Source organism: Ambystoma mexicanum, chromosome 7p (genome assembly GCF_040938575.1).
Source record: "Ambystoma mexicanum isolate Mex_15411 chromosome 7p, UKY_AmexF1_1, whole genome shotgun sequence".
In the NCBI taxonomy this organism is placed as follows: Eukaryota; Metazoa; Chordata; class Amphibia; order Caudata; family Ambystomatidae; genus Ambystoma; species Ambystoma mexicanum.
This window is the reverse complement of record NC_090939.1, coordinates 532,504,416-532,518,937: the sequence shown is the minus strand read 5'-3', so window position 1 is coordinate 532,518,937 and position 14,522 is coordinate 532,504,416. Positions and strand designations below refer to the sequence as shown.

The 14,522-nt window shown below is 42.5% G+C and overlaps 1 protein-coding gene across 3 annotated transcripts in view; it reads left to right on the top strand.

Moving 5' to 3' along the window:
• Nucleotides 1-14,522, top strand: part of MYO16 (myosin XVI) — a 3,167,675-nt gene that overhangs the window by 2,114,294 nt on the left and 1,038,859 nt on the right. For all 3 annotated transcript variants that reach the window (XM_069636567.1, XM_069636564.1, XM_069636566.1), the window contains exon 21: nucleotides 10,364-10,436. In XM_069636567.1, coding sequence (XP_069492668.1) covers nucleotides 10,364-10,436 — 73 coding nt within the window. The remainder of the gene's footprint in view (nucleotides 1-10,363; nucleotides 10,437-14,522) is intronic.

The following is a 14,522-nucleotide window of genomic DNA, read 5'->3' as shown; positions in this document are numbered from 1 at the left end:
TCACCAGATGCTTGTGAGTTGCTGGGGGAAGGGAAGTGTTCAGGGGCTAAAGGTCTTGGTCCTGTGAAGGAATCCATTGGGCCCTTCTATTTGTTGGCACCTTTGATCATGATGGTATCTTGAAGAGTTAGTCACGGGCAGAGTTTGTACTTGTTCCTTCTAGTGTGTCCTGTGACTTCTCTTCGCAGTACGGTATCTGCCTCACAGTTTGGGCCTGTTGCTGTAAGTATTTGGTCCGAGAATAGCTCTTGGTGTCTATAAGGATTTTTCTTGGCCGCACAGTTTTGTGGTGCTATGGTGTAATCGAGGGATCAGGGGCATGACACGTCCGTGACCACACCTGCCGTGAAGTTATATTATGGTTGCTCCTCAGAGATTACGGTAGAGCATGAGTTCCTGTAGCCTGGTGTGAGCCCGCAGTGCCACGCTCCTTCATAGCCAATGTGTCATTGAACAGTGCATATATTAGCTAGGCACTAGAGGACCCTGCTGGCTACCCTATGGGGATGTAGTCTTTTAGCTATACAACTGCTCTGGGGTTAGAGTCCTGCTCCAAAGTTCAAGTTCTGGGCGTATATTATTGAGTAGATATATGGCGGTCTGCTACTAGGAAATGTTGGTCTTTGGGATGGTTCTCGTTCGCATAGTGTCCCCTGTGTAGGTTCCGGGGGCCTGGCTCTTGGATATCAAAGGAGTAAGCAAGGCTACGTTTCTTACCTTGTCGTCTCATCCGTGCCACCAGCATAGAGATACCAGTTCTCGGATGGTAAGTGAGTGTACTCTCGGCCGTCTCTGCATCTGCGGTCCGATCCCAAGCGGTGATGGAGCCCTTAAAGGTACTAGGGAGGGTTTGTCAGACATTGGCGGGGGAAAAGAAGAGTTTGGGTGCCTCGCAGCAATAGAAATTGACCGTCTTGTGCTCAGTTTTGTGAACAGTTCTTGGTCCCAGGCATGTCTGGGTACCCGTTGCCACTTGGATCCTTCTGATGACCACCACGTTTATTTCTGAAAAAGGGTTGTTTGCTCACATACAGCAGGCACGAGCCTCCAGGCCGCAGCTTCTTGTCGACCTACCTCAGGTTCTGTTCGCCTGGGGCCAGAGGGGGGACTGCAGGTGGGCACTGTGTTGCAGAGGTGTTATCTGCAGACCGATGTGCGTGCAGGTCAGATCCGCCGGGCCCGCAATATTTGCCGGTTGAAATTGGCAGCTCTGCTTTAATTGCAGGTGGATTAAAGTAATAGGGATATGTATGCCGTTAGTTTGCGCAGGCACACATAGCGCTGGTAGCCTCACAGGGTATTAGGCGGGTACCCCGTGAGTGTTCACAGTACTGACGGTGCACAGAAAACCCTGCAGTCGCCTCTTCGGTCTGGGCCGAGGTGCCGGTCGCATGTAGCCTGGCAAGATGTTGTACAGTTTTTCCAGGGATCGGCTTGGGGCCATGCAGCATTTCACTACCACTGTAAGCCTCGGCCGGGTATCAAAAAGGAGTCTCTATGATACGCTGGTCACGTTGCTGGGACCAGACACTAGAGAACCCCACCGGTCCACGGATCAGCCGTCGGTGGAAGCCGGTTCCTGCGTGGTTTCAATGTTGGCACACCTGGCCTTCGTACACAGCTCTGGATCCGTGTATGCTTCTAAAATCGCAGATTAGTGCCCCCCCACTGCAGGCTGCACAGCCTGGAAGTCCGAAACAGATATCAGTTCCTCGGCGTAGACATTTTAAACATCACATCTGCGTATAATGGGGCTTTCATGGATGGCAGTTTTGAAAGCTGGTAGTAACTGGGGTCATTAAACCTATTTCACTGTTGATCCCCACCTGGAGCTCAGTATGCTGAGTAGATATTGCACCTTCCTTTGGCCCATTAAATGCATCTATCACCCCCCAACTCACATGAGGCGTAACAAGTCGGGCCTTAAGCTAATCGGGAACCGAAGAGGGAACTGAGCTTTTTCTGCTCCCGACCGAAAGTGTAGGAGCTACCAGCGGAGCATGGGAGAGTGAACCCACCCACGTGGGTTCAGATGGGGTTCTCTCCCAGAGAAAAATGTTTAAATAAGGGTTTGAAATGGTGAATTTTACAGTACACTTTCTGTGATAAATTAGGTAAAAAGTCACACAGTTTACAATCAGTTTTGTAGGGTAACACATGAAACCAGTTCATTAGATGCCAAGTCATCAACAATGCACAAGAGCATTTTCAAACACATTTTCATAATGCCTTTGCCCACTGTATGCCAGTACCTGCAAGTGTAAAAAACATGTTCATAGTACTTGTACCCAAACACGTCCATTCTGGTGCTCCTATATATGCCAATATTCCCACATGCGGAAATGCTCATGTTTACTTTGCCCATGATGCAGCAATAATACTATAACAAAACATGTTCATGCTGGCTCTGCAAATATGTGTTATCCTCACGTAAGAACATGCTCTTGTTTGCTTTGCCTTAATGCCAGTTACAAATAAAAAGCCATGCCATAGTAAGAAAGCATGGCTTTGCTGGTTAGCTGGTACAATAGCTCAGCGGGTTGAGCTCTTGCTTCTGCAATGTGTGTGTGTGCAGGTCAGAGGTTCAAATCCCAGCAAGGCCCACTCATCCTTAGGAGGTCAATAAATGAGTAACAACTTAGGTTAATTAATTAAATAGGTGATCATTGTATATAAAATATGTTCTCTGGCAGTGGTTTGGCGAAAGCACTATAAAAATAACAAATCATTATTATTTACATAAATACCCCATATAAGAGCCATCATCCTGTTGTTTTTGCCCCCTAATGCCAGTAGAAAACGTCATGAAAAATTAAGAAAACATTACCTTACGTGCTGCACAAAGACCGACCGACCTATGTAAGAACACTCATAAAACTGGGTTTATCCATAATGCAAGTACAACAGTCAATGCCATAGTAGGACCCAGCCAGCCCCATTGCAGTACCCCTTCCAACTCCTCCTTCTCATAATAACACTCAGGTTGGCTTTGCTTTGCCCAGAAATGGCAGTAAAACATGCCACGCTCCTGGCAAAACATGTTCATGCTGCAATGTGCGTGCCGCACAAACACACGCACATACACACACCCATTCGGCTTCTGTCATTCACACGAGCACCCAGAACATTAACACTGCATTCTCATTCACATGTACGCTCGCAGCCAGGTACAGCATTCACACATATTCATATGCATGCACTTAAGCACCCCCTCACATACAAACATACATACACACACTTAGACACACCTTCACATGCATGCATACATACATATATACATGCATACCGTCCACACACGCACACAAACAAAAACGCTTTGTTTTTTCTTACCCTTTTCCCTCTGGACCCTCTCAGGCCCTCCCCTGACTACACCTCTACATCTCACAGGCTATTTAGTTAAACAAAGGAACGCTAAACATTGGGGGCATGGGCCAACTAAAAGTTGAACCCAGCAGTTAAGCCTTTAGCTTCCACATATGGGAGTCTATTGATATCATCCCCTGGGCAGGATTTAGTCCTCAGGACGTTTGCTTAGGCCGCAGTCACGGTAAAAGACTATTTTCACACCTTTAAGATCGGGCGTTTACTTAATTTTAAAGCTTAAAAGAATGTTTAAAAGTAAATACACCTCTCTCCGAGGTGACAGATTTGGCAGCTTTTTTGCCATCTGTGCGTGGGCTGGGCTTCACAGCATATTGATGACTGCTGCATCAAAGTGAGAGGGCTTCAGCCCTCCCAATTCCATGCCTGTTGCGGCCCATGGAGGGCTACAAAAGCCATAACATGCAAAATATTTTAAAAATAGGAAACATGTCGACATGTGTCAAAAATATGGCTCTTGCTGTAGTCAAGAGGCTAGCTGAAGTTCACTGCCCTCACCTTGGGAACATGATGATGCCTTGTTCCATGAGTCATTTACCTTGCAACTGCCCGGCTGAGGTCTATGAATCGACTTCCAGAGTGGATATTCTGACACCAATAATTACCATGCTAAATCAACAAATTGTTATTGGTAAAACAGTCTGCTCTAGATATCCCCTTACCTCTCTGTTTCTTGCTCTGTGTTTCTCACTCTAGCTCACGGACTCTGTGAGGGTGAAAGTCGTGTTGTCAGGTGCACATTTTATAGAGAGACCACAGCTATTGATGACAGCTGCATCGCCAGGGGTAAAACGAGATAGCTTGAGTGGGGTGGAGGAGGGCTGAGGAATGCAAAAGCAACCATTTAAAAAAAAATGTAATCACACTAACATTATGAACAGCTTTGTTTTTTAAATTGTAGTCTTCTTTACTAATGACCGCCTCCAGGATGCATTGTAGTCATCATGAGAATGTTACACTTGTCTCAGCAAAGAACATTATCAAAACCTACAATAACCATCCACATGATGTTCTGATGGAATGTTATAATTCTAAGATGGGGAATCCGTTCACTCCTTTTATGTTATATCATAATACATCTATGGAAAAAGAGAAGAGGACACATAACACTGAAGAGTATTTTGAGAACATAAGAAGGACCACAGAGTGTTTAAGTTTGACAAATATGTCTGTGACAAAAGGGTTTGCATGCTTGAGTAGCTACACCAATAAGGCATACAGGGCTGGATGCTCATTTCATTTTCAAACCGATTTAGGCAGCCGCATGATTCACATGTGAGGATAACATGGCTGTGACACCACACTCACACTGTTAGGGTCAAATGGCATTCCAGAAATAATGGTTCCTTTTCCTGCACCGAATTGTAGCCCAGTCTCAGGGTGAGGATGGCTGTGCGCTTCCTCACTTAGCAATGCACTGGAATTCCAAAGAATTGCATGTATAGGATTATATTATTATTATTATTATTATTATTATTATTATTATTATTATTATTATTATTATATTATTATTATTATTATTATTATTTTAAGTAGTAGTAGTCGTAATAACAGGAATAGTAGAATTCCTGACATTATTCAAGGAATTCTACATGCAGCAATTAACACATGATTATGAGAAGGAATTCTGCTTTTGGAATTCTACACGTTTCATTCCACCAAAAAGTTCATAGGTTTTAGAAGAAACCCAGTCTCCTTTATGGAGTGAGAGTGAACCCTGTGAATGTGAGCCTTTATGGAAAAGAGATCTGAATCTAGAGCTTTTGATAGTGTGCAATGAAGTACCAGCACACAAGAACTGACAGCAACATGAACTAATTATGGGTGACTTTGATCATTTCATAATTACTCCAGGCATCTGACCCACTAACAATACTTTCAAACCTGATGACTTTTAGAGATTCTAACTACACTTAAATATGGTATTAAGGAGCTGTGGTAAACGGTATAATCTACCCAATTGTACTACAGATTTGGGATTATGTATGTTGTGTTAACAGCTTGCCTGCTTATTTGTGTTACCTGGGAATTAGAGGGCTGGCTTTAGTAGGTTACAGGACATTACTGAAGAGGGCTACATTACATTTGATATAACATATTACCCACGGTCATGGCACAGAGGATTTAAAGAAAAGGAAAGCAGAATACAGTGTCATCCTCGTGACAAAGTAAAATGAAGGGGTAACCATAGCTGCCTGAAAGACCTGAATGCGCCCTGTGAAAATCCCCAAGCTAGTCATTGCAACACATGCAGTAAAAGCAGTATGAATTACACCAGACGTTAAAATGGGGTAAGGGAAGTCATATGACTATGTATGTCGTCTTTGGGATCGTGAAATCAGACAAACTAAGTCCACACCATGGGAAATTTGCTCACGAAGTGATTTTTAAATTCTGACATTTGAGATATCAACAAGTGATACTTTTTCAAACTTCCAATATGTGGAACAGCCAATGAGGTCCTAAAGCCTTAAATCCGCTTAACAACAGATGTTATGACTAAAGAGGGCGATTTGGAAGGTCTGTGGAGATACAATCCCGACAACTTCCTCCTCCCTACCTCTAGAACACTCACAATTAAGTTTCAATTCTCTTATTGAACTGAGCAAATTCCCAGAGTGAAAACTATCAATTGTAAATCAACAAGAACAACATGATAAACAATCCAAAAGTTCTGAGCTGAAATAATGTGGCTGAAGGAGAGTAGACACAAAAGAATCCAATGTAAAAGCGGTGACATCACAATGTATCTAAAGACATTCACGGATACATTTATTTTTGAGAGAAACCAACATAGAATTATTTGGGTAAAAATACGTGACAACATTTACAGAAAAGAAGGTCATGGAAAGGGTGCTGAACAGCATGGGGAATAACACGGAAAATATCAGAGCCCTCGAATATCATGATGCCAAAAAAGACACAAGCCCCCAGACAAGTGAGCAACATATTTGGAGGGAAGATCCCACAGCAGCACCCCCAGTGTGATCAACTTTCAGAAGCAGGAGAAAGCACCAGCAAAAAACAGGTTTTACGATGAATGGCTTATGGAAAGAAAGGAAAATGCACTAATTATGTCCTTACTCAAGAAATCACAACAGGCAACGTATCAGACCTTTGTTGAGGGTGCTACATAGACCAATAATATCAAAATACTAACCTGAGGAAGGAAGGGAGGAAGGGAGGAAGGGAGGAAGGAAGGAAGGAAGGAAGGAAGGAAGGAAGGAAGGAAGGAAGGAAGGAAGGAAGGAAGGAAGGAAGGAAGGAAGGAAGGAAGGAAGGAAGGAAGGAAGGAAGGAAGGAAGGAAGGAAGGAAGGAAGGAAGGAAGGAAGGAAGGAAGGAAGGAAGGAAGGGAGGGAGGGAGGGAGGGAGGGAGGGAGGGAGGGAGGGAGGGAGGGAGGGAGGGAGGGAGGGAGGGAGGGAGGGAGGGAGGAAGGAAGGAAGGAAGGAAGGAAGGAAGGAAGGAAGGAAGGAAGGAAGGAAGGAAGGAAGGAAGGAAGGAAGGAAGGAAGGAAGGAAGGAAGGAAGGAAGGAAGGAAGGAAGGAAGGAAGGAAGGAAGGAAGGAAGGAAGGAAGGAAGGAAGGAGATTGAGCAATTTAGCACCCGATAGTGTGGTGACTGGGATGTTTGAGGGGCATGAACATTTTCTCTGAGTGAGTGAGCAATACCAAACCATTAAAAGAGCGGGCTGTAAGGGCTCTTGCAAGAAAAAGAACGTTCTTTGTTTTAAAATGAGCCCATTAAAAACACATACGTTTAATTCAGTCAAGCAGGGAAACACATGATAAACATTGATGCCAGATCACCAAAAGTGTACATGAGCATTTTGTAAGGCACTTTCACGCTGCTGTGGCCAAAGAAAACACATAAAATATCTTTTTGAATAATATGTGCCAGCAGTGCCCTATAGAGCACATTGCTTTGCCATGTGCCCAAAAATATAGTTCAGCATTTCCCTGTAAAACATTTCATGCGGCCATTTCTCAACAACATATTCCAGTATTGCCACTGTATGTATGCTTCTGCTATTTGTGCGCAATTCATAGATGGACGCCATTGTAAGAACACATTTATTTCTATGATGGCTTTGCACAGTCAGAATGCATTTTCGGGTTAGCTGTGCCCGGTAAGTGCTAGTATTGGAATTGCAAAACAGTTATTTGTACATTTTGCCCATTAGATGGCATAGAACATTTTCAGGTTGGGTTTTCCAGCTATTTGCCAGCATGCCACTGTGAGAACCCAGTTTAATTCTGCTTTTTGCCACACTGTGCCAGTCATGCCATTGTAAAATTTCTCCATATGGGTTGTGCTCAATAAATGCCACGTTGTGACTGTAATAGCACACTTCCATACTGTCTCTGATCAACACATGTCAATTTGTCTTCTGCAAAATATCTCCATTTGGCATGTGCCAAATACATGCCAGTTTTGCCACTGTCAAACATGGTCTCATGGTTGTGTTGGATGTGACCAATTCATGCCAACAACTCACTGTAAATAATTGTACATACTGCATGTTCTCAACATTTGCATAAAATACACCACCATTGCTAGATATATGGTTGTATTTTTACAATAAAATCAGGGCACACTGCCTTTCCTTAATGAATGACAAAATAGCCCTATGTGAACATGTATATGGTTCTTGAGCCCACTGACATTGAGGAGCGGTCCGAGAATTGGCTGGCCGCCACCACACTAAACACAGAAACACACACACACTGACACAAATACACATACCACCTCACATGCACTTACTCAATCAAGCATTTATCCAAAATCCCCAAAACATAAACATACTACATACAGCCACACATACATGTACACTTATTCAAACGTCCTTGCACACATATACATATTAATTATAAGCACACTTACTGAATCACGCACTCATGCACTCATTAAAACTCCCCCATACACATACATCATACACTCAGACACACACAAGCACACATGTAGCCCCTTCAACCAACGTTCACACATGGACACAGAGAAGACAAACAATGCACATTTTTTATATCACTTAGACTTGATGCCTCATCAATGTGGTGATGATGGCCTCCTCTACTCTATTCTCTCTTCCTGCTTCATTATCTGTTTGGGGAGAGATTAGCATTCTGACTAATCGAAAGCGTACACAAGCAGACAGGGCAGGAATGATGGGGGATTAATTTAAGTTGCATACTTATTTCACTTCAAACGACTTCAAATGTATTTGATTCGATGTAATTCAAATGGCTTCACTCACAATTACGTGTACACCATGCCACATCAAAACTGAATGAATCCTTGACCAGGGTCGCAATATTGATTTAGTACAATTGACAGCCATAATCCAATTAAAAAATATACTGTCTAAATACATACACAGAAGTGCATTTGGCAAGCTGTTAAGGCGGTACACACTCAGACACTTCCCTTGTTTACAAAAGCGTCAGCTGTGTGTGCTGCCAGCATCTGAGGTGGTGTGCTCCATAGTGGGTCGCTGACAAAATGAACTGTGGGTAGAGAGGCCTGAAAAATGGCCTTCCTGAGATAGCATCCCTACATTCTTGCAGGGGTGTTTCTAGGTCTGGATACAATCTGGGGCCACGCTAATGTCGAGACTGTAGGGATTCTGGGCTAGCAAACCTTTTGGTTGTACCCCCTGAGCTTCTATCCGGGGCTACAACCAAAAGACCCGTGGCTATAACCCCCTCAGAGCTCCCCCTAGCAAAGCCTTTGCATTCTTGATTTTCTCAAACAAGCATCGTGACAGGGGCATTAAAGCATATGGTTTGCTTCTGCAGCATACAAAGAAAAATAACAACACACTGGTACCAGCATGGAGCTGTCAAATGGGACATTGCAAAGAAAATTTATCCAGTATTGAAGCATGTTTGCTAACAGGTATCATCCATGACACACAGAAAAACAGTTGAGGGGGGAGGGATAAGACAGATTTGCTTAAAACTGATCTTCTGTTGCAATGGGTGGGACGTGCACAAGATATGGAATTAGCTGCCCTAAGTTATCCCCAGCTATTCAGACGCATTGATTCAACATTTATTATTGCTCTTGTGTTTAGCAGGTGCCATCTATATACCCAACATCAGTGGGAACAAGTGATATGGAAATGGTTGATAGTGTTTTTTTTTGTAAATGCAATAGTAGGACTCCAGAATCCAAGTAGCACTCTCACATTCCCCATGGTCTAAATCACTTCTCACACCCTTCAAGATGTGGAAGATTGTATTGCTTAGGGACGGTGTGTAATGAAATTATGTAAACAAAAAGCATAATATGTTCTGTGGTCTGTTTACAAAAGGTTTGTTCTAGTCCCTGTGGCCCCATTAACATATGGACTGGTAAAGTGAAATCATCCACAAAATGAAGAAAACAAGGTGTTTGATCCTAGTAAGCCGCTTAATGGATGACAAGGCCATATTAGAAAGGGATGATAGGGTACCCTACTGCTGCCATTGGGAGTAGCAACTGGGGAGTACAACTAGACGTTTTTATGTGCCGCACTTTAATTGATTTCTTTATTTTTTATTTATTTAATAAACCATGTATTTACACGATGAATACATCTGCTGTGTCGTGCAACACGCATAGCATGTGTTTCCAAGTTCTATTCTGTTGAGAATCTTAATGTGGCCCCCATTAAATATTCTCTCCAATATCCACAAAGGCCTCTGATTCTGCTTCACTACTCAATTTCTTTTTTTACTTTACACGTTATGTATTCCCACATTGTTTGTGCTGACATAGCTTGTGATTCACATTCTGGGAAACCGTCAATGTCAGCCACTGTTCTGGTCTTACTGTAACTTTATCTACTCTCTAAATTCGTTGCATCAAAGTACTCACTTTCAGGCAGAGATATTCAGGGAAACTTGTAATACTGCCATTCATGTCAATATAAAAAATGATGTTAATTATGATTTGCTGTTCTTGCTCCTGCAACTTCTCGCCTTTATGTTGTTTCATTTCAGTGACCAAACGCTTGAAATCGGTATCTTGGACATCTTTGGCTTTGAGGAATTTCAGAAGAATTCTTATGAACAGGTGGGCCTGCTTCAGTTAATTAATGCTTCCACTTAAGGGATCGTTTTTTTGTTATATAAATGTGTTTGGATACTGATTTTTCTGGCAAGAGATTCCTTACATTATAATGAGCAAAAGGCACCACACTAACACAATGACATCTGATATTTGAATGCGTTTTTTCAAATTCTCTTGAATGCTTACCCAGAATGACATAGGGAAGAAAAAAAAATCTGACATAGATGCTTCAATTAATTAATTGATATACAGTTTCTTCTTCTTCTTCTACAATGTTTTGTAAAAAGCATTAATTTGATTAAATCAACTAAATAAATAAATACATTAATTAATTAATTGCAAGTGAAGCAGCTATTCTAGCTAGTATGCTGCTATTCAGATCATGGACACACTCTCTCTTCAGTAAATAGGCTGACATGATTTTAGTTTCATATGTATATTTATTTACATAAGTTGCATATGCTCCATTCCCAGCGAAAATCATGTTCTAAAGTCCGATATGCAATTTATTTTACTTAACCGTCATACCCCGCTTGCAAACATACATATTGTATGTTCTTCACATTGGCCATAGCACATACCATGTTGTATTACCCTGCCAAAGCAATGCAGGTTGCCGTGAATAGTATGGATATTCTAGCACGATGAAGAGTAGTGAACATATTACCAAATTTAAAAAAATGAAAACAGACCATAATATGTTCAAAGTCAGTTTCATTTGTGTTAGGAGTGCGATTATGGCCCTGCCATATGCTTGACCAAATGTAGGGCAATTTTGCTCTCATTATGGGGACTATTGCATTTTTTGGATAACTTCAATATTTTGATTGTGTAAAGTGTTCTGTATTTTTCGTTTATAGAGTCTTAGTAGTAGCAAATTGAGAAGAGTGTGGAGGGTGGTGCAGGTCCTTCAAAGGCATAGGTCTCTTGCAAGGTCAGCTAGTGCAGCAGTGGAAGATCAGTGTTGCAAATCTGCTCAGTATATTTGTAGAATGGCAAATGCAGCACAAAGTGGAAAGTTACAGAACCATTTTCTTTCCAGGCTATCAGGAATATTGCCTTTTCAGGCAACTGTGGGTCATACGTTGCCTGATCTGTTTGCGTGCCTACAGGGACCAAAGGGGCTGTCGAGAACGCTCAGCATTGTAGTAGAGAGAACGATTAGTATGTCTGCAGAGTCCGAATTCGTTATAAGAAGCGTCTTGAGGGAATCCCCCAGCTTCATTAGGATCAGATCTCAACATAGCTGGTGGGGAGTTGGTTCCAGATACACAACGGAGAAGTGTACATCACCTCATTGTATATGCTTTGACTGTGGAATGGAGAAAACATTGCCCTATGCTGATCTAAATTGGTGTGGGAAGTTGGCCTTATGGATTGTGTTCTGTATATAGAAGAGATCAAGGATATGTGTACTTTTGTTGGTGCCTGTGGTCTGACAGTGTTCGTTTTGAAGTTTGTGGGAACTTATCAACAGGGCCAGTTAAACATACGGGGCTCGTTGGCGTCCATTTCAATATGATGCTTGGGAACCTCATGGCCTACGTTTTGGGAAAACCGACTGAGGCACACATGGGGCTAAAAATAAAAGAATCATACACAAGACTGCAGCGAGAATTGCAGGTTGCCAACGGGGAGCTCAAATGCTGAATGTTTGCTGAAAAACTAGTAATTTATCTTTGTCAGCAAGGTGCTAGTGCAGATCAATCCAGAATAAAAGGCCTCTATATGATAACAATGCTGCAAGAAGGCTTGGTGCCAGCAAATGGAACCTTTAATATGCAAGGTCCAAAGCGCGCATTCAAACTATCGAAATCAGGTGACAGCAGCCAGCAAATACAGCCTGTTAAATGCATGTGGCAAAGCAAGCATTTAAAGCAATGAATTAAAGAAATAAGTAGCTGTGTAGCAAGACTGCCAACCTGGGATCAGATGTTCGTGGGCCCGCTTGATGCTTATGGCCAATTTCATCTGAAAAACCTGAAAGGCCTTGATGCCGCAGATGCTTGTCAAAGCTTTGAGAGATCGCTGTGAAGAGATAGTCTTTGTCATACACAAGGAGTATTTTGGCAGTGGAATACAGTTTGACTCTGAATAGAAATGGTATGGGTTTTGCACCATTATTGAAAAGGAGTTATAAGGGAGCATTGTGGGAAGCCTCATGAGACAGCATTGGGAGAGATGAGGTAGCATGCTCTGTTCCCTGCATATTAGTTAAAACTATACTCTGCCCCTAGCCTTGCAAGATGTCCATACAACTGACTGTAGGCATATGTTCAGTGTGCTGTGGCCCACCGTCTGAGGACAGCAGCAAGGTCAAGTAAGATTAGCATGTCAAGGCTACCAATGTCTGCCAATTGCGTATAGCTTTTAGCAGTTTGACTAGCCTTTTCAGAACTGTATTTATCCCTGATATGTATGCAAGGCTTCAGGAATTAGACTGCCTGTTAACAAATGTACCTGCTTTTGATATCCACGTCATCCTCTGCTTTCATTCTATGAGGTATTCCCTAATCAGCCCCTTTATACACTTCATGCAAATTGACAGGTAGATCCGAATAGCTGTGTGTGCAATAGAATGATTGGGGTGGTTGGAGTTTTTTTTCAAGCCTACCCAACCTAAGATAGAATGCCTGGATCAAAAAGCCTATACCTCATCACTGATTGAACTATGTATGAACTACAATACTACCTTAGTCTGACCACTCATGTCTCATTAGTTATTAGTTTAAGGTGAGTGTATTTTGAAAATGCCAAACATTCCTGAGTTCGTCTCCATTTCTTTTCTATGCAATGGCATTTCATGATCATTTCCTAGCATGTGTGCGGATCATGTGGGCCAATGAAACTTGGAGAATTGGAAAGACCAGGGTCTCTGCAAACCACAGAGATTAAGATGTACCCAGTAAACGGGAACTGGTTATCTCAGGGGTTTAGTATGGCCCAGCAACATTCTTAAAACAGTCTAATAAAGGTAAAAACGACAAATCGTAAAGTTCAAGAGGAATGCCTGATTTAAAATTGTGCCCTGCTGACTATACGCCTATTGTTTCTTCTTCTGGTATCCTTATCTGCAACGTGGTTCTCACTACATCCATGTCAAGAACCCTTGTATATTTTGACTGTGCACTCAATAGTACAGTTGGCACATATTTCTACAGGTGTGCATCACTTTTCTGTTAGTGGAATTGGAGAGCATAGAGGCTCACAGTTACTTATGTGTATAATTGTTCTGATGTATTTTCCAGAATCTTTTTTGAGCTTTTCACGTGGATTCTTTCAAAAGAAAGAGTCTGGCTCTACTCGTAACTGAAGGCATATGAGTCTACCTAACTCACAACATAATATCCGAATATAAATATCATCCTCAAACCCAACCATGCAAGTTGCTGAATATTCCTACTTGTAAAACTCCCTCTGAACTGCAATTCCCCATGCTGCTTTATCAGACCAAAATCTCACAATTAAAGGAAAGCCTCTGAAACCAAGACCCAGGAAGAGACCAGAAACTAACCCACTTTTCCTGCAACACTCTCATCACCAGTAACTCCCCTAGGAATAGTAGCTAATCTCTTCCACTGTGCTAATCACAGTTTGGTGGTAACCCTTAAATGCGGCAGTAACGGTATTACCACCACATTTAAGGGTCCGCCACATGACGACCTTGGCGGATTTCGCCCCAGCTCTGAGGCGGGAAAACCGCCGGCAGTAATAGCGTGAAAATCCCCCATTGGGCCCAATGGGGAATGAGGAATTTCCGAATGGGCCCAATGGGGAATGGGAATTTACCGTTCCGCCAAACCTGTGATCCAGCTCTAATATCGCTGGTGGGATTGGCGGTAGGGCTAATAGTCCTGGCGGTAATACCGCCGGGGTTAGCGCCCAACTCATGATGAGGCCCAATTTTGGACCTCAATGTATTCACTTCCCGAGGCAAATAAAGACTGACATGCACTTTTACAATTATGCAATTCACATAGGCGACCTCATCAGCTTGAATCAGTCAATGTTGTCACATAACCTGCTATGCACAGACACCAATGCATAGGAAACAGCTATTTAATATTGGCATGGCATTTAAAACATCTT